The sequence below is a fragment of the Priapulus caudatus genome, unplaced genomic scaffold, assembly GCF_000485595.1.
Source record: "Priapulus caudatus unplaced genomic scaffold, Priapulus_caudatus-5.0.1 Scaffold55, whole genome shotgun sequence".
Lineage (NCBI taxonomy): Eukaryota > Metazoa > Priapulida > Priapulimorpha > Priapulimorphida > Priapulidae > Priapulus > Priapulus caudatus.
In genome coordinates, this window is record NW_014577116.1 from 223,110 (window position 1) to 242,899 (window position 19,790).

Consider the following 19,790-nt stretch of genomic DNA (forward strand, 5'->3'; position numbering starts at 1 on the left):
CGCGCGCACACCTACCTGGGCTGATCACATGCTCGCTGTCTGAGATGTCAACGCACGCGCGCACACCTACCTGGGCTGATCACATGCTCGCTGTCTGAGATGTCAACGCACGCGCGCACACCTACCTGGGCTGATCACATGCTCGCTGTCTGAGATGTCAACGCACGCGCGCACACCTACCTGGGCTGATCACATGCTCGCTGTCTGAGATGTCAACGCGCGCGTGCGCACCTACCTGGGCTGATCACATGCTCGCTGTCTGAGATGTCAACGCGCGCGCACCTACCTGGGCTGATCACATGCTCGCTGTCTGAGATGTCAACGTCAGACATATCGGCGACGCGTATCATTGTCCCCACGGGCTGCTGAGGCACGGTCGGCTGCTGCGACGCACTGGCTGAAAGACTTGGCAGCGGCTTGGCCGTCGACGCGGGGGCTGCCCCGGGAAGCCCGGCCTCGCGGTGGAGGCTGCGCAGCTCCTGCTCGAGCTCGATGACCTGTCGCAGGTAAGGTCAAAGGTCACGACCTCTCCGTGAACAGAGAATGCATGAATTGACGTATTTTGTTGAGGGTAGAAACGGCGAAGCGTAGCGATCCTCAGTGACTATATTTCTTGGTTTCTGTAATGTTGGACGTTGTTTTTTATGAACAGAGCTCGTTGGCATTGCTCTGACCACCCAAGGTAATGCCGAAAGACCCATTTCTACAGCTGACATATGTGGAAATGGTAGTACTAGTAGTGATGACGCTAACTGTACTCATTGAGAACCAACAGTGTAAGAAACAGGCCTCTTTCTATCAAGCAACCACGAAGATGTGTCATTTTAACTTAGGAAAAAGTGCATACCTAACAACAACTCAGTGAACTATCGCCAGGACATATTCTGTTGGCTCTGTTCCTGTATACACTCTCTACACGTATCACCTCTTGGTGACAGCATACCAACAAAATGTACCACTGCCAGTCTGTGCCAATGGCACGAGATGCAGTTTTGCAGAACGAGTAATGTAAAGTCTGAACAAAGCACGATGCACACACATACCCGATCTTTGAGGTGCTTCACTATGGAGTTGAATTCCAGCTCTTTCTCTTGAGCCACCTGTTGATGATACTCATCACGTCGCATAAAGTCGTTCTCCCTGCAAAACAAAAACGAGGAGAAGTGTGAATGATAGCACGCAACCGTCTCATGCAGAGTCAGTCATGATCAGGGCACAGGGGCAGCTTTCTGCTTCTCAGCATACTGTAGCCACGTTGGATGTACAGAAATATTAGACTACTGTTATGTGCCCACCGACGACCCCTGTTAAAATACGTGCAAAGTCTCAAGGCAATAGCAAACCGTGTATTTTGTTAGTGCTAGGTATTGAAATACCAGTTTTCAGCTCCATTTTCAACTTCAACTTACCATGCAATGTCATAACAAACATACGTGACTTCATATAATCACTCAACATGCACACACACATGTACATGCGCACACGCACGCACACGCACACGCACACGCACACACACACACACACACACACACACACACACACACATATACACACAGAGACACACATGCCTGCACCCCTTACCCACACACACGTATACACGCACACGCGCACACATACCGCTGTTGGAACTCTTTGATGAGTTTCTTTGCCTTCAGGTACTTCTTCTCCAGGAGAATGTACTGCCCCTGTGATTCCTCCAGCATGTCCTGATAGTTAGCAACCTGCAGAGAAGACCGCAGACATCAGTAGCAGCTCAGAATCAGATGAGCAGGTAAGTAAAGTTCAGAGTTTAGATGCAGGTCGTGGAATGTAGTGTTCACCATATAGACAGCTCGAAACAAAAAGCACACTAGTTATGAAGCTGCAGCATCCCCCCTCTAAATGCCAGCAACGGCTTCCACTTCTACCAACTCATCCGCTAAAACGAGATTCAATCACTGATTTAGCGCAGATAAGATCTTATGGTACGTGCGCAATTTCGTATCTAATGACGCATTAAACGCTGCGCGTGGATGGAGTGGTAGCAAGCTTACCTCTTTCTGAGTGTCGTCGAGCAGTCTCTCCGACTCGCGCAGACGCTGAGTTAACATGTCTGTCCTCTTCTGCAGGTTCTCCTTCTGCAACTCTGTGCCATCCATCAGTATCATCTGAAAGATAGGATCTGAGTGAACACCCGCTCACTGTACCTCACCGAACTACACCACACACCCAACAATGGCATAATGCTACATAATTATCCAATATTTCCAGCACGACACACACACAGAACAGCTTAAGGGGGGCTTATGTCGGGCTTGCGAGCCGACTCGACTGGAAGCAACTGGCTGCAATTCACTGCGACTGCAGTGCTTAGGTCAGTCGACTGCAACGCGACTGCCTGTGACTGGCCGCCACTAGTTGCTCGGAATAGAACAGTGGGCAACTGGACGCAACAAGTCGCTGCCGATCGCTTCCAGTTACTCGAAATCGAGTTGCTTCCAGTCGAGTCGGCTCGCAAGCCCGACATGAGCCCCCCTTTATATATGCCTCGACCGACTCACCGAAGTCGTCGACTTCTTCTTCGAAGGCAAATTTCGGGCTGATAGGCTACGCTGAGTCGCCAGCTGACCTTTCGACTTCTCAGCGGACACGTCGAGCAGGTCAGTTTTTGGCACGGCGCGGGTTAGGTCTTCTGAGACTTGCCGCTGCTGTGTTAATGAGGACCGGGGCGGGGCGGAAGCTTCTACATCTGCAAGCAAAGCACATTAGTTCAAACTCACGCAGACACATCACATGCCCGCGGCCAGGCTGGCGGAGACGCCGTGCTGTTACGTGGTTGTTGTTAGCACGCACACACACACACGTTCACGTGGAGCGACGACGACAACTACCATGCAACAACTCACGAATTTAGCACTCAGGCTTTTTTTTATATTCAGCCAGTCGTCAAGCTAATGCGAGGATTGCTAGCACGTTGGGAACGTGAAAAAGGAGCGATTCACACGCAAGCGCGAAGGCCAGGTTTTAGCTAAAGTCAAGTCAACATGCATCATGCAATTTTACAACACCAACCTCAATGTTTACCAACACCAATCAAAACTTTATGCATGTCCTACCCGATATCAAGTCTTTATAAATTGGTTCTCATTGGCTGATCTATTGGCGTACAACGAAATAATTGTAATCAATTGGTGTTTTATAGCCAGATACATCCAATGCTGTACCATGTCATGCGTTAAATATTTATATACAAAAAACAACTATCATTAGATTATAAAACATTGCAGTTCCTCACTGCACCCCCACCACCTATCCGAGTTTTCACATTCTCCTCTCTACCAACTCCCAAAACATGCAATTGACAACAAACTCTATTTTGCAAGCAGGCACACATTAATTTGATATTGTATCAACACTTCTAGTTCTGGGGCTAGCATCACATGCGTGGGCTACGTGCTTGGCGCCGTTTTAACAGGGACTGGAATTGTGAGGAAATGTCTACATCTGCAACAAAAACGCAACATAAACATCACGTATTAAATAATTAGATTTCGTTCAATTCTAGTTCACCGCACCTCCTCTGCTAGAGTCACCATTTAAATATTTTATTATTTTCAGTCCAACAACTGGTCAAACATACACGGTTGAAATAGTTGTGCAGGTTACTTCAAACAGGTAAACTAGTAAGGGTATACATGAATTACTATGCAACCACTACAATCACTCCACACTCAGTAAAACTCTCAACTAACTAGGCTAGGCTACATATAATTTTCCAGGCAAGCAAATGATCAAACAATGCATATTGCTGTAGGCTTGGAGTAATCATTCACACACACACAGCTTCTTTCACTTTGCATTGCTGTAGATCTTGCTACTATGTTCTGTATTTGCTTGTAATAACGTCGACTAGCATAAGTTATGACGACAGCTTCTTCACTCTATCACTACCAGCTTTCCCACTGCAGGATATACTCTCAACAAGCGCGGTCAATCCTAATCAATTCACGACGTCGTCGCGACAACCCGAGAAAAATTCTGTATTTCGTAGGGACTCAATTAGTGCCCACACACGGCAATTTAAACGACCACGATAACGACGACTCGCTTCAAAAGAAAACGCATTTGTCACTGTGCAGATGATCGTCAGCAAACGCTGTGCGTACGTGCATGTGTGCGCGTGCGTGCATGTGTGCGCGTACGTGCATGTGTGCGCGTGCGTGCATATGCGTGTGTGCGTGCACAAACGTGCCTGTGCGAGCACGTGTGCACGAGCGAGTGTGTATGTGCGTGTGTACGTCTGCGTGTGCGCGGCCGTGCGCAGGGGGATGGGTTGAAGTGGGCAACAATAGTGAGTTGACTTTCGAAGCGAGGCAGGGCGAGGGCTTATACGGCTTCATGTGGAGAAACAGCTGATGTAGTCATCTGATCTGACCTTTTCCCTAACAGCTAGTAGGTAATCTTTAGCAGCTGATTTCGTGGACGATAAGATTTCTTTTAGAGGATTGCTCTCGCACAGCTGTTACTGTGCTGCACACATCTACCTATTCAATTGCAGTGCCTCTATTGAGCTCCACCAGGACCTATCACACTATTTCTCACAACACACTACTATGGTAGGATGGTTACTAGCGGTTGTTCTAATACCTGGCCAAACGAAGACCCACGACTGCACACCATCGCACAATACACTACTATAGGTTGGCCACATTCAGCTACCGTAATGCTCAGCCCAATGAGCACCATTGCTATAACGCACGAGAATACACACCGCGGTTAGAAGGACGGTTACTTGCAGCAACCCTGATACCCAGAGCGACCAGAATCGTAGTCAACTATGACTGCATAAGAATACAATGATTAGCGGGATATCCCCCTCCCCACTACTCAATCTGAGCTGCCACAGCGATATAACAACATATTGATCACGCAAAGCCGAATGTTTCGCCGAGCACATCGGCTCTCTCTCTCGCATTGCTCGCCAATTCAATTACAGTACGAGCGACGTCGATCAATTTTTAAAGCACGCACATGATGTGGTTGTATAGTGATGCGAGGCGTCTGATATATGGAGTTGCTCGTGTTATCGACTGTTCAGGTGTATACACACACACATATGCAGAGGTCACCGCATGTATTTATTTGCCTGAGAGCACAAGAGCGTTTAATACAGATATCATCATGGGCACGAACACGATGCCTATCAAAAGGTTATACAGCAACGATTCACCGCTCAACCGCAAGGTGTCGCCTCGCACTGCGTCTTTTCAGAGCCGCACAACAGGTACATCTCGCAGTGACCATTAAGAAGGGAAACAATACACCGCACGACCGTCAACGCGATGTGCGCGTCTCACTCGCGAGGCGGTTCCAGGCACACACACACGCGCGCGTCCGTGCCACGCCTACGTCTAACACGCGCGCGTCGCCGCTGCCAACGGCTCCCGTCTAACACGCGCCGCGCTTATCGTGCCACGCCTCCACGTCTAAACACGCGCCTGCGTCCGTGCCAACCTCTACGTCTTAAACACCCTCGCGCGTCCGTGCCACGCCTAGCGTCTACACTCAAAACGCGCGCGGTACCGTCGCCACGCCTTACGTTCTAACACGGCGCCGGTCGTGGCCAACGCCTACGTCTCACATGCGCGCCGTCCGTGCCACGCCTAACCTCCTAACACGCGCGCGTCCGTGTCCACCCTGACGGCTCTAACAGCCGCGCGCGGTCCGTGCGCAGCCGCCTTACGTCTAAGCACGCGCAGCGTCCCGTGACCACGCCTACGGTCTAACACGCGCGCGGTCCAGTGGCCACGCCGTATCGTCCTAACACGCGCCGCCGGCGACGCCTAAACCGCCGTTAAGCGGAGATTTCAACGCAGCAGTCGATTCTCGATTGGGCGACGAGACGCTCGCGCGTGCGTGGGCGCGCTGGGGAGGATCGCGCGCGAGCGCACACCCCTACCTGGCTGATCACGTGCGCTCGCTGTCTGAGATGCAACACGGCGCGCGCTACACCTACCTGGGCTGATCACTGCTTCGCTGTCTGAGATGTTCACGCGGCGCACACCTACTGGGCTTGATCACGGTGTCGCTGTCTGAGATGTCAACGCGTGCGCACACGCTAACCTGGCGATCAATCGTTCTCCGCTGTGCCTAGATTCAACGCCGCGTGTGCACACTCTACCTGGCGCTGATCAATTTGCTCGCTTCTGAGATGTCCACGCGCCGCACGCGCACACCTACCTGGGGCTGATCAACGGTGCCGCATGTCTGAGCAATGTCACGCCGCGGCACACCTACCCTGGCTGAATCACCCCGTGGCTCGCCCGCCTCTGAGACTGTCAACCGCCGCACGGCTACTGGCTTGGATCACGATGCTCGCTGTCTAGATGTCAACCGGCCAGCGCCCACACCACACACCTCACCCCCCGCTGCGCACCTGATCACGTCGCTGCTGTCTGACCACTCGCCCCACCGCACCCGCCGCACCCGCACCCCTCCCTGGCTGATAGCGTGCTCGCTGTTCTGAGATGTCAACGGCGCTGCACTCCTCCCCCCAGCCCACACACCCTCAACACCTCCGCGGCTGATCACCGTCGCTCCCGCTGTCGAGATGCTTCCACCCCGCGTCGGCGCACACCTATCCTGGCTGATCACAGTGCTCCTGTATGAGATGTCAACGCACGGCCAGCGCACCTACGCTAGGGCTTGATCAACGTGCTGCCTGTCTGAGGATGTCAACGCGCGCGGCGCACTACGCGTGGTGATTCACATGCTCGCTGTCTGAGATGTCAACGCGCGCGCGAACCTACCCTGGGCTGATCACATGCTGCTGTCCGAGATGTCAAGTCGGACATATCGGCGACGCGTCTCGATTGTCCCGCGGGCTGCTGAAGGCAACGTCGGCGCTGTGACGGCACGTGCTGAACAGACTTGCAGCGGCTTGGCCGTAAACGGCGGGCAGCCCACCCGGGAAGCCCGCCTCGCGGTGGAGCTGCGCAGCTATCCTGCTCGAGCTCGATGACCTGTCACAGGTAAGGTCAAAGGTCACGACCTCTCCGTGCACAGAGAATGCATGACTTGACGTATTTTGTTGCGGGTAGAAACGGCGACGCTGTAGCTGGATCGCTCAGTGACTAGTATTTCTGTTCTGTAATGTTGGACTGTATTTTATGGACAGAGCTCGTTGCATTGCTGACCACCTAACGGTAATGCCGAAAACCATTTCTAACACTGAGCATATGGGAAATGGGGGTTGAAAGTAAAACCTAGTAGTGATGATCGCTACTGGCGACTCAATTGAAACCAACAGTGTAAAGAAACAAGGCCTCTTTTATCAAGCAACCTGCGTGAAGATGTGTCCATTTAACTTAGGAAAAGTGCAATACCCCTAACACCAGCTCAGTGGAACTATCGCCAGACCATATTCTGTTGGCTTCTTTCACATGTGATACACTCTACAACGTATCACCTCTTGGTGACAGCATACCAACAAAGATGTACCACTGGCCAGTCTGTGCGCAATGCCCGAGATGCAGTTTTGCAGAACGAGTAATGTAGAGTCTGAGACAAAGACAGCATCACACATAGCCCGATGCTTTGAGGTGCTTACACTTATGGATGTTGAATTCCAGCTCTTTCTCTTGGCCACCTGTGATCGATACTCATCACGTCGCAATAAAGTTCATTCTCCCTTGCACAACAAAAACGAGGAAGACCTGTGAATGAAGCACGCAACGTCCCATACAGAGTCACGTCATGATCAGCGGCAGCAGGGTAAGCTTTCTTCTGCTTCTCAGCATACTGTAGCCCGTTAGAAATATTATAGAACATACTGTTATGTGCCCACCAGACGACCCTGTTAATAGACATACGTGCAAATCTCTAAGGGCAATACGCAAAAGCGTGTATTTTGTTAGTGCTAGGTATTGAAATTACCAGTTTTGCACCTCCAATTCAACTTCCCACTTACCATGCAATGTCATAAACAAACATACGTATCTTCATATACACGCAACTGCAGCACCATCACATGCAACATCACACGCAGCTACGGCACCGCAGCACTGCGACGCACGCACGCACGCACGCACGCACGCACGCACACACACACACACATACAATTATAAGGTATCAGAGGAAAGATGATAAAATAATGTTAGCTTTCTTATAATGGTATTCAATTGTAAGTAACAGTTTTACTTAAATGGTTATGGACAACGAAATCATGTTTTACCACATAGACGTTACTTCTGCAACATAAATCTTACCCTAGCAGTTGGGTCATAATCAGATTCACTTTAGGAAAACTACTAGTAACTCAACAACCATGCAGCACACACAGACACACATGCCTGCACACACGCAGACACGCGCTACGCAGCACGCACGCACTGCCGCAACACCACGCACACGCAACACGCACACGCACACGTCACACGCACCACCGCATCACGCACACGCACACGCCCAAGCACAACGCACGCACACGTCACACATGCACACGCACACGCAACACGCACACGACACGCACACGCACACGCACACGCACACCACACGCAACGCACACGACACCCACCACTACACACAGCTGCACCACAACACACACACACACACACACACACCCTAGCACCACACACACACACACGCACACACACCACACACACACCACACACAGACATGCCCTGGGCCACTTACCCACACACACGTATACACGCACACCGCAGACCAATACCGGTCGTTGGAAGCTCTTTGATGAGTTTCCTTTTGGCCTCAGGTACTTCTTTCTCCAGGAGAAGTACTGCCCGCTGTGATTCTCCAAGCATGTCCTGATAGTTAGCCACTGTAGAGAAGCACCGTGCAGACATCAGTAAGGCAGCTCAGAATCAGCTGAGCAGGTAGAGTAAAGTTCAGAGCTTATAGATGCGGTCGTGGAATGTAGTGTTCACCAATATAGACGCTTCGCACAAAAAGCACCACCTAGTTATGAGCTGGCAGCAGTCCCCCCCTCCTAAATGCCAGCAACGGCTTCCACTTCTACCAACTCATCCGCTAAAACGAGATTCAATCACTGATTTAGGCGCAGTGACGATCTTACGGTAAACGTGCGCAATTTCGTATCTAATGACGCAGTATAACCGCTGCGCGTCGGATGGAGTGGTAGCAGCTTACTCTTTCTGAGTGTCGTCGAGTGCAGTCACTTCCCGACTCTGCGCAGACGCTGAGTTACATGTCTGTCTGCTCTTCGCAGGTTCTCCTTCTGCACTCTGTGCCATCCCATCCAGTATCATCTGAAAGAATAGATTCTGAGTGAACACGCGCTCACGTGTACCCAGCCAAACTCCTGCCTATGTCCTCACACTGAATACCCTTGTATTCTTACCTCATCTGAATACGCTGCTATCCAATGCCGTCACCTGAATAATTTGTAATTCTGTACACACTTGACTACCTGTATACTGTACCTCCTCACTGAATACCTGTGTATCTCTGATGAGCCTCACTGAACTACCTGTATACTGTACGCTCGAATCCATGTAACGTCGCCAGAATACCTGTATACTTTACCTCACTGAATACTGTCATACGTACCTCTGCCTGAGAATACCTGTAACTGTAGCCGCTCACTGATACCCGTGTATACTGTACCTCATGAACACGTATTACCGCTACTGAATACCTGTATAATGTACTGCACTGCATGAATACCTGTATATGGTAGCCTCACTGAATACCTGTATACTTGTACCGTCACTGAATACCTGTATGATGGAGCTCTCACTGAATTACCTGTATAATGTACCTCAACTGCATGGAATACCTGTATAATGGTTACCTCTCTGACCTGATACTGACCGTCATGATACCTTACTGTACCTCACTGAATACCCTGTATAATGTACCCTCACTGAATACACTGTATAAGTGTAGCCCTCCAGGGCTGAACCTCCAGGCTCGTATAGGGTACCCGCGGCCGCCGGGTCCTCCCCGCCCTCACTGAATACCTGTATAGTGTATACCTCTCACTTGAATACCTGCTATACTGTAGCGCTCACCCGAATAGCGCTGTATACCCACCTACTCCACTGCTAGCCTGTATATCTGTCACCTTCACCTGAATACCTCCCACCTCCCGCCACCTCTCCACTCCACTCACTCTCCCTCGCACCCACTGACCATCCTGCTCATACCCGCTGTACTCACTGATACCTGTATACTGTACCTCTCACTGAATACCTGTATACTGTACCTCTCACTGAATACCTGTATAATGTACCTCACTGAATACCTGTATACTGTACCTCACTGAATACCTGTATAATGTACCTCACTGAATACCTGTATAATGTACCTCACTGAACAATTGTATACTGTACCTCATTAAACACCTGTATATCGTACCTCTCACCGAACACGCGATCTTGTATAAATTTGTGGGACACTCACACCTACCGATATCGCACTCCATCCCTGCTATACCTCTACCACATCAATCAATTCACTCACTTCAGTTGGCGAGTCAAACGCACACTTGGTGAGTCGCCTCAGCTCTATGACTGCACCACTTCTGTTCAGCTGCAGCGAACGGCGCACAAACCGAAATCGGAACGTTGAACGCACACAGCGGTCCCCAGGATCACACATACGTTCACACGCCATCCTTCTCCTCGCTGCTCAGGCTACACAAGTGTTTGTGCGACAAATACCCGATGCTGGGCGGCCAGCTCAAAAGCGGGCGGGGAAAACGAGTGTAAATAAATAATAGCACATGCATACCTTAGCCTTGACTTTGGCGAGTTCAGCTTCTGCTACGGCATTCTTGTACTGAGCCTGGAAGTAAAGATCGACAATCTTACTGCAGGTATTGACTACATGTAGAATGTAGGCTACATAGTGTTACTGAAGTGATTAGCTGACATCTGATCAGGTACAGTACACACTCTATAATCCGAAACCCTTGGGACCAGACACGTTTCGGAATTTTTCGGATTTCGGAATGGTAGTACAGTACAGATATACATACCCTATATCCTGCAACTAGCCAGTACTAAATTTTAAAACCCAAGTTTTCAAGAGGCCAAGTGCTGTACCGGTACAGTACAATATGTATGAGTAATGCCAAACACATTAATATTCGTCGGGTCAAGTTTTGGCGCCAAACGCGAGCTTTGGTGTGCAGACGACCTCCACGAAAAAGCTTTCGGTTTTCAGAGCTTTTCGTTTTTCAGAATTTCGGATAATAGATTGTGTACTGTATTAACACATTCGGTAATCTGCTGGTACTACTAGATGCACAGTCCCTCCTGGCTTATATCTTTCTCTTCTACTGTACACACTTCTAACGTTTATTCATTTCACAAGCTGTCGCAAGATTGCCATTTTCCCCAAAACCCAAGCGAAATTGAAGCAATAAAATCAATGATTTCCAAGGTTGGCCCATAATTTTACTGCACATACATGTTTTTCAATGCAAAGCAGTCGCAGATGGCGTTTTAATGCATCTGCATTCAGTCTCAGGCAGTCCCTTTCCACTCCATTAAATATTTCCACTACATTTAAAAATATCATCATGCCTCATTTTAACAAATCTTTAGCAAATGGTCAGATTTTCGATCAATTGACAATAAAAAATACCAATTTAATAAATACAGTGTAATAGCACGTATTCATCATTCTAAGAGGAAAACGATCAATCAGTGAAAAGAATTAATGGTAATGACTGCTGCCACATTTGTTGTTTACTATCCTGTCGTATTAAACAACGCTAATGTACTGACAATGCTCGAATGCAAATTCACAGAATTATGCTAGTGTGGCATTGCACTATGAAGGATCACATGTGATGCCGGACACGCACAACCAAGACTGACACGTGTGTGTTCCAGCCAGCACTGCTAAACTAGTCACGTCAGGCCACGCGTCACCCTATGTCCTGTCCTGCCAGCTTCTCCAGCAGAGAGAGTGGCAGGCCACATCTCCATATAATCATAATCATAATCATAATCGCCATGTTATAATAACTTCTGTCAACGGATGCTTCACCTAGCTATCAAACCTCATGAGCAAATCTGGTTCATTATACGATAGTACTGCTCATCGTACAAGCAATCTTGTCTAGCTCCCAACTGTGAGGCTTCTTTGCTTTCCTCTAGAAAGTTTAATCGATAGCAATATCATGCAATATCGTGGTATACAGTATGCGCACATGTACATACAACACACACATACACATGGACATGGCCGCACCCACGCACGTACGCACGCGCACGCACGCACGCACGCGCACGCACACACACACACACGAACATGCAAACGCACATGGACGCGCACACGCGCATGGACGTGCACACGCGCACGCACGCACGCACACGCGCACGCACACGCGCACGCACACGCGCACGCACGCACTCACGCGCGAGCACTTACCTCCTTCAGGCGTATCATGAGGGCCTGCACGTCCATCTCGGGGCTGAGCGAGTCGCTGCTCAGGTCGTCCGGCAGGTCGAACACCTCGCACTGCGGCCGGTGCGGTGAGTCGTCGGACAGCGGCGAGTGATCGTCGAGCGGGTACGCGACATTCTCATCCTCACCTTCCCACGCGATGTCGTCCATCGGGGGAGTCGTCGACCTACAGTCCGGCGACTGCACGCAACAGCAACGTTCGCTTACGAAACCGTAGCATCGCGCTAACCGTATCGCCTCGTTAACGACGGCGACTAGATAATCGACTGCACCGACGCATAGTTTAAAATAAAGACGTCAGCAGAAATTGACGAAATTGCAAAGAGTTAGAGTTACTTACGGTAGTATATATATAAATACTATCATGAGTAAATGATCTCTTTGAGATTATCAACTCCTGATATTATGTTGATAGAGCGATCGCAATATGCTTATTAAATGGTAAAATGATATCAATTACACAGTGGCATATTAACAAAGCTGTGATATTGTGATGAATAAGCAATGACACACATGTTACTGCGACAATGATCATGAATTTGATGCGCATTTTCGCCATGCTAACGTGACAACAACACCATGTTACGTAAATAACGACATCGTCATCTCATTGATCAGGTGCTATGTGACCACCACTTACATATTGCACATGTAATTAATTGGTGTTAACTCTGTATATATATATATATATATAACAGCTCGTGAAAAGGGAAACCGGCTCACCTCTCTCTCCTTCTCCTCGCTTTGCGCCGTACTTTCGCTGGCATCCTTCACCTGCACACACGAATCGAGATACTCCTGTATCTTCTTACGCTCCTCCTCTTGCTTCTTCCTCCTGTCATCCCTCTCCTTGTCCTGCAGGATCGACTGACTGATGAGCCGAGCAATCTCACTGTTCGCCTGGTCACGCTCTCTCCCGATCATGAACCTGCAGCAGCAGCAGCACAGCAGCCGTGAGCGCAATTCTCAAATTTGAGACTGGTGACTCTCAAACCCCCAAACACTTTAATGCAGATGCCTGTGAGCAAAATACAGCTCTGTGTGTTGACACACTGCTGCTGATAGCTCAGCTGATCATCCCGTATGGACTGTGCTATTCACGGTGAGATGAATGGATTGTGGGCAAATGTAAACTATATATATATACATAGACAGACAGACAGACAGACAGACAGACAGACAAACAGACAGGCAGGCACACAGACTGATAAATAGATAAATTAATTTAATTATGTATTTATTTATACATAAATCCATTTTAAAATTAAACAATGTCGTCCACCAGCGACAGGCCCACCAGCCTCAATACGCTGTGCTTACCTGACAAGTCCGGAGGTGTTTCTCAGCACGGAGGCAGCGTAGGCCTGTGACACGCCTACCAGGCTCTTCCCGTCCACCTCGACGATCTGATCATTCACCTCAATCCTGAATAACGACGTTAACGTGTCAGTCAGCTATCGTATTGTTGCACGACAGAACATTTGTGACGATGAATTAGATACAGATTGACAGTAAATTAACGAATGGATCAACTGCAAATTATCTAATAGATTGATGGTAAATATGCAAATACATTTAGGGTGTATTATCAGATGAATTGATATCAAAGTTTCGAATGGATCAATGGTGTGTTATCGAATGAATTGATTGTGAATTTTCAAATGGAATCATGGTGTTTTATAACATGAATTAATGGTAAATTTCCAAATGGATTCAGTGTGTAATCAGATAAATTGATATTAAATTCTCAAATGGATTGATGGTGTGTTATCAAATAAGTTGATGGTAAATTATCAAATGGATCTATGGTTCAAATGGAGTGATGGTGAATTATTAAACAGCTCAACTTTGACCTATCAAATGGACTGACTACGAAATACCTTAACAGATCGATGGTAAATTATCGAACTAGTGACAATGTAAAAGGTGCAGCAGATGGCTTGCTTGCTAGTGGTTAGATAACCATATAACGTGCGGTTCGCCATAGATGATTATAGAAATGTCTGTTTTACAGACAGAATGCATAACCATGATGTGCTTCCCCTGGCCCTCATTAGCTGTGTGTGGTGGTGTTCACACTAAGCAGTCTAGTAATACCAATGCAGCTACAACATATTGCTGCCCTGGCTAATAAGTGACACCGCGACAGCATCGCATTAACAAACGCGAGTGCAACAACACCAGCTGAGAGCATGTGTGAGCGCAGAGACCACGAGCGTACCTGCCGTCCTTCGCTGCGGCGCCGGCAGGCGTGATGGTCTTCACAAAGATACCCAGCTTCTCGATGCCGGCGTCCGCTCCGACACCCATGCCGATGATGCTCAATCCTAGTCCCTCCGCACCTGCAAGGCCCAACGACATTCACATGAAAGCCTACGCACACAGCCAAAATCAATGGCACTCGAACCTAGTGCCTGAACTACTGCGAAACTCAATGACATTCATGGTGAAGTCTTTCTTATCTGCAAAACTCAACAACATGACGTAAACTCCTTCCTATCTGCAAAAACTCAACGACATTGAAGTCCTCCCTATTCCAGTTCATTTACCCTCCGACCTGTAAACCCAGCAGCAATATGCAGCCGTTCCCGTACCCTCTCACCTGTAAACTCCCAGGCAGTAGCTCTTGCCAGCCTTCCCGAGACCTCCCCCCACTGTAAACCCCAGAGTATTCTGCCATGCCGTTCCCGTACCCTCTCACCTGTAACCCTGCAGTACTCCTGGCAGGCGTTCCCGTTACCCTCTCACCTTGTAAAACCCAGCACTACTCTGGCAGCCGTCCGCTACCCTCCCACCTGAAACCTAGCTAGCGGTGTGCCGGGCCCCGTTCGCGTACCCTCACGTACCTGCCCTAACAACGGAGCAGCACATATGCAGGGCCGCTTCTCCGTTACCTCGCCCACCTAGTTAAACCCCGTGCAGTATCTGCACGTTTCCCGGTTCACCCTCCCACTGTAAACCAGCAGCAATATGGCAGCCGTTTCCCGTACCTCCCACCTTGTAAAACCCAGCAGTAATCTGCAGCGTTCCCCGTACCCTCCCACCTGTAAACCCAGCAGCAATATGCAGCCGTTCCCGTACCCTCCCACCTGTAAACCCAGCAGCAATATGCAGCAACAGAACTGTACTCTGGTTACACAGCTGACAGAAACCTAGCGAGAGAGAGAAAGCGTCGGGCAGACGACGGCGGCGGCGCTGACCTTTAACGAGGTCGACCGGGAACACGTCCATCTTCTCGACGCGTTTCTCGAGCTCGTACTCGGCGGACGCCGCGACGGGATCGACGTCGTCGTTGCGGCGGTCGTAGTCACCGACCGACCACGTGCTGAACACCTGCGGTCGGCGCAAACAAACAAAAGAGCAGTCGATACAGAACAATCAGCCAATCGATGATCGATTCATTATCGCTTGCAACGTTGATTGTATTATCACTGTATGAAGAAAACGCTAGATATTGAGTCACCCCCCGTTTTTAGGGTACATTTGTGTTATTCACACTAATGAGAACAGAGCAACCTTGTCAACATTTTCAGTAAAACCTAACTGTATATTAACTGCACAGACGTTGTCAGCAATATATCTGACCAGCTACAAGGACTCTCTAAGCAGCAGCATAGATGGGCGCCACTCAGAACGTATGCAACCAGAATGAGCCCGCCTGACTAATTTTTTTTAGGAGCGTTATATTAACTTTTAGATTAAGGTCTCGGTGTTAGCATCCCTTTTGCCAGTCTCTGCCAGCATTCAGAAGAGTACCTTGATGGGATTTGTACAGAACGTGATGCGGGATGGATGTTTGTGTTCGATGTCGTCATCTCCATCTGGCTCTGATGCCAAACCAGGGATCTCCATGTAGAACCTAGAGCAATACATCACATCCCTGAATACGAAATATAACCACATGGGCCGATACACGTGCACACACACATGCATGTACATAAGTGCACGGATGCATACGCGCACACAAACATACACAGAAACATAATCATTAAACGCGCCTGCACAGAATACAGAAGTAATTATGTTAAACTTTTATATATCGATTTTATACGCTTTAGGAACACGGTTAATCTAAAAAGGCAGCCGAAGGAATAAATGACACCTAACACATTTCTTCAACTAACCTAAGGACACCCAACCTTGTCACCTAACCCCAACCCCTTACGTTCCAAATAGAAACAAACTCTCTTCTCACCAAATAGAAACAAACAAAGAGACCTAACACCAACTTCATTTACCCCCCTAACCCCAGAAAACTGCCTGGATTGTGAGACCTAACCAGATGCGTCTCATGCTGGGAACAAAAACAAAGAGACAAAATCCGAACGCCTTCCTTCTACGGAATCACAACAAACAGAGATGCATGCACACTGTAAGCCATATCTCTGCGCCCGCTTACATGTCGGCTCCGTTGCGCGACAGCTTTGCATCACCAGGTGGCGCCGCATAATCAGCACTGTCGCCGGTGGTATCCTCCTCGCCGTCGGGCACCTCATCGTAGTCGTGTGATTCGTCGCCGTCGCCGCCATCGCCGCGCCCCACCGCCGTGTCGTCGCCGCCGATGACGGGTGTGCCGACCACCTCCTGCCGCGTGCTGCCAACACAGAAACGCAGTGAGACACCGAACGACTGCCGTCTAAGCAAGCAATCACGCGTTATTAAATACTATTTAATTCTAATTTATATTTAATATGATTAATTTCTATCTAATTTTATTTTTAATTCTATAGCATGGCGATCGATGTTAAATTAATTTTTATTGGTGACAACATTACTTATGTCGCCTCCCATGGCGATTCTTTAGGATGAGCTATTGAATTTGATTTTCTGACGGTTGACCTTGGGTGCTTATTTTATACTTTTCAAGCATTTAAATAATAAAAGATTGCAATATGTCATATTTTACAATTGGTTTCACTTGGATTATTGTATATTTATGCAATATAGAAAACTTTACAAGTAAATATTAGTGGGGCATCAACGTCATTTCACTTTTGTCATAAGCTCCTGGTCTAAATGAAATTCCAATACATTTGTCACCACCACCAGAGGCAGCGCATACAACAATGGGATCATCTATAACAAATAGGCCTACCTTACAGTTTAAAATGGAAATTTATTTCATTATTTTTATCACATCATTAGAATAACGATGAAAGCAGCATCATTACTATCATTTAAATAAAATCACTGAGTACGCTTAATAAAATAAGCTCCAAAACACAAGCAGAAGCAAAGTAACATACTTGAGACTAAGAAGAAAGCCAGCCTCTTCCTTTGTCATTAGCTCCATCATCTCATCATCCAGAGGAGGAGGCGGTGTCTCTGGCACAGGAGGAGGTCTCTCTACGTTACTAGAACTGTCTCCTGCACACAAACAACAACAAGGCATTCAGTCAGTGTCAAGCAATAATATTATCGATTAAATAATCTCATTCGTGAGCTACTTATTACAGAGATCGCAGCCCCGATTAAACACACATCCAGACCTATTCAAACGTCCAGATTTCTACAGGTTGATAAAACACAACATGTTAGAAAGTGTCCGAGATGCATCCACTCAAGTATGTTCTAACAGTGGGCTCTTTCACTTTTTTCACTTAATCGTTGTTAAATAGTATGGCTTATGGGACAGAGAATGAGATAAATAAAGACATTGATACTAAATACTATATGAATGTAAATTTTTGAAAACTCCTATATGAGGTACTTCATTCGTGCTACCTGAATACTTGTAAGGCGTTTCCAGTATGAAGCTGTTGGAGCTCTCTACAGAGGCGCCACCTGGTGACATGATGAGAGCATCAATGTGTTCATCTTCCAGCTCTGTGTCCACTCTGGGTTCCAACACATCTGCTTCACCATAGCTACAAACAACAACCAGGGAAACTGTGAACTAGTGACACTGACTCAACAGAGATGAGTGCCCCATGATGTGGCTACAATCCATCCTGTTACGTGTATAATCAGGTTAATAGATATTAGCAAAATCATACAAATTTCAGCTTATTTAAGTACTATATTGACGACCCTAATGATGCATAGATATTAACGTAGAGAAGTCGGGTCACTCTGGAATAGCTTTGTAACTATTAATGCGCAGTAAAGTGTAGTTAACACATGTGTGTGCATAAGTTCCAGATTTATACATCGGAAATCAAGGTCTGACCAAGGCAGGTTTTGTATTGGATAGCGAATAAAATAAGAATCTAAAGCTAGCCAATGGAATTCTGGACTTTGTCATTTAGTGCAGCGCGCAAACTCAGTCGCCAAGGGTCCAACGTAATATGTGGAATATAGTAAATAATTAATTAGGAACTATTGGACAAGTGCTTGCACTGTGATCATGGAGACACAGCTATGAGTGTAATGAAACGGGGCATAGCATTGACCTCGAATTCGCCTTCTATTCTGTTCTACAACAGCCACATTTAATAACTTGGGAAGACTTACGTAACATTTGAACAAAATTGCACACAAGCAGGCAACCACATACACCTCCACACACACGCAAACACACATGCATTCACGCACACATGCATGCACACACACAAACACATACAGTAACATACTCACAGAGGGCAGGAAGAGAGCAGTAGAGAGAGACAGAAGTGATAGAGAGCCATCAAGAGAAAAAGGGAGAAAGGACACGCGCGCGCACTCACATGCCCAAGCATGCACGCACGCACAACACACAGACACAGACGCACGCACGCACGCACACAGAGACACATCCCTACCCTCAATCACCCCCCCCCCACACACACACACACCGCATCCTAACACACACACACCCTCCACCTCCCAACACACGCAACACAGGCACACGTACTTTGGCGAGTTGCCATTGTGCAGTGCTGAGTGTGGCTGGTGTAGCGACTCCTCAGTGCTGGCGTCGTCTCCCTCCTCCTTATCGCCGCTGTCCCTCTCTGCCATGTACTCCTCCCACGGCCGCATGACCGCGTCAAATATCTGTCCAAGCACAAAGGTCACCGTGAGGCACAGCAGAGGTATGACGAGCAATAGGAGCAAGACTGCATAGTCAAAGTTATCGACATGGCGTGCCATTGCTCCCCACACGTATTCACCAGACTGACCGGCTCTCCTACGAGTACTAAACTGGAAATCGACTGGCAGCAAAAAATTCCATACCAATGTCCAATCTGTGTTTGCTGATCAAATAGCGGCCCAATCTGATTCGAATTCTATAGCAACCCCGTTGCACAGATATTAACAGATGTGCAATGTAATCTAGGACGTAAACACGTGCCCGTAGGTAAACATCTGTTCCCCTGGTGGCTGCTACTTAAGTTCCACGGTAATCAACACGTTTGGTAAACACACGAATTTGT

The 19,790-nt window shown here is 48.1% G+C and overlaps 1 protein-coding gene and 1 long non-coding RNA gene across 2 annotated transcripts in view; both read right to left on the reverse strand.

Moving 5' to 3' along the window:
* Positions 1 to 19,405, reverse strand: part of LOC106821009 (neurabin-2-like) — a 25,753-nt gene extending 6,348 nt beyond the window's left edge. The window contains exons 1-15 of the mRNA XM_014825642.1: positions 19,271 to 19,405; positions 18,163 to 18,305; positions 17,685 to 17,805; positions 16,838 to 17,032; positions 16,195 to 16,297; positions 15,639 to 15,771; positions 14,660 to 14,780; positions 13,759 to 13,863; positions 13,162 to 13,366; positions 12,403 to 12,618; positions 10,753 to 10,806; positions 2,034 to 2,147; positions 1,618 to 1,721; positions 1,044 to 1,140; positions 287 to 497 (exon numbers count right to left, since the gene is read on the reverse strand). Of these exons, the coding sequence (XP_014681128.1) occupies positions 287 to 497; positions 1,044 to 1,140; positions 1,618 to 1,721; positions 2,034 to 2,147; positions 10,753 to 10,806; positions 12,403 to 12,618; positions 13,162 to 13,366; positions 13,759 to 13,863; positions 14,660 to 14,780; positions 15,639 to 15,771; positions 16,195 to 16,297; positions 16,838 to 17,032; positions 17,685 to 17,805; positions 18,163 to 18,305; positions 19,271 to 19,395 (2,047 nt within the window). The 5' untranslated portion in view covers positions 19,396 to 19,405. The remainder of the gene's footprint in view (positions 1 to 286; positions 498 to 1,043; positions 1,141 to 1,617; positions 1,722 to 2,033; positions 2,148 to 10,752; positions 10,807 to 12,402; positions 12,619 to 13,161; positions 13,367 to 13,758; positions 13,864 to 14,659; positions 14,781 to 15,638; positions 15,772 to 16,194; positions 16,298 to 16,837; positions 17,033 to 17,684; positions 17,806 to 18,162; positions 18,306 to 19,270) is intronic.
* On the reverse strand, positions 2,538 to 6,363 carry LOC106821012. Its single transcript, XR_001395685.1, has 3 exons — positions 6,350 to 6,363; positions 5,996 to 6,007; positions 2,538 to 2,728 (listed from the first exon to the last, which is right to left on the reverse strand). It is a non-coding gene; the product is annotated as an uncharacterized LOC106821012 (long non-coding RNA).
* Positions 19,406 to 19,790: the final 385 nt, after the last annotated feature.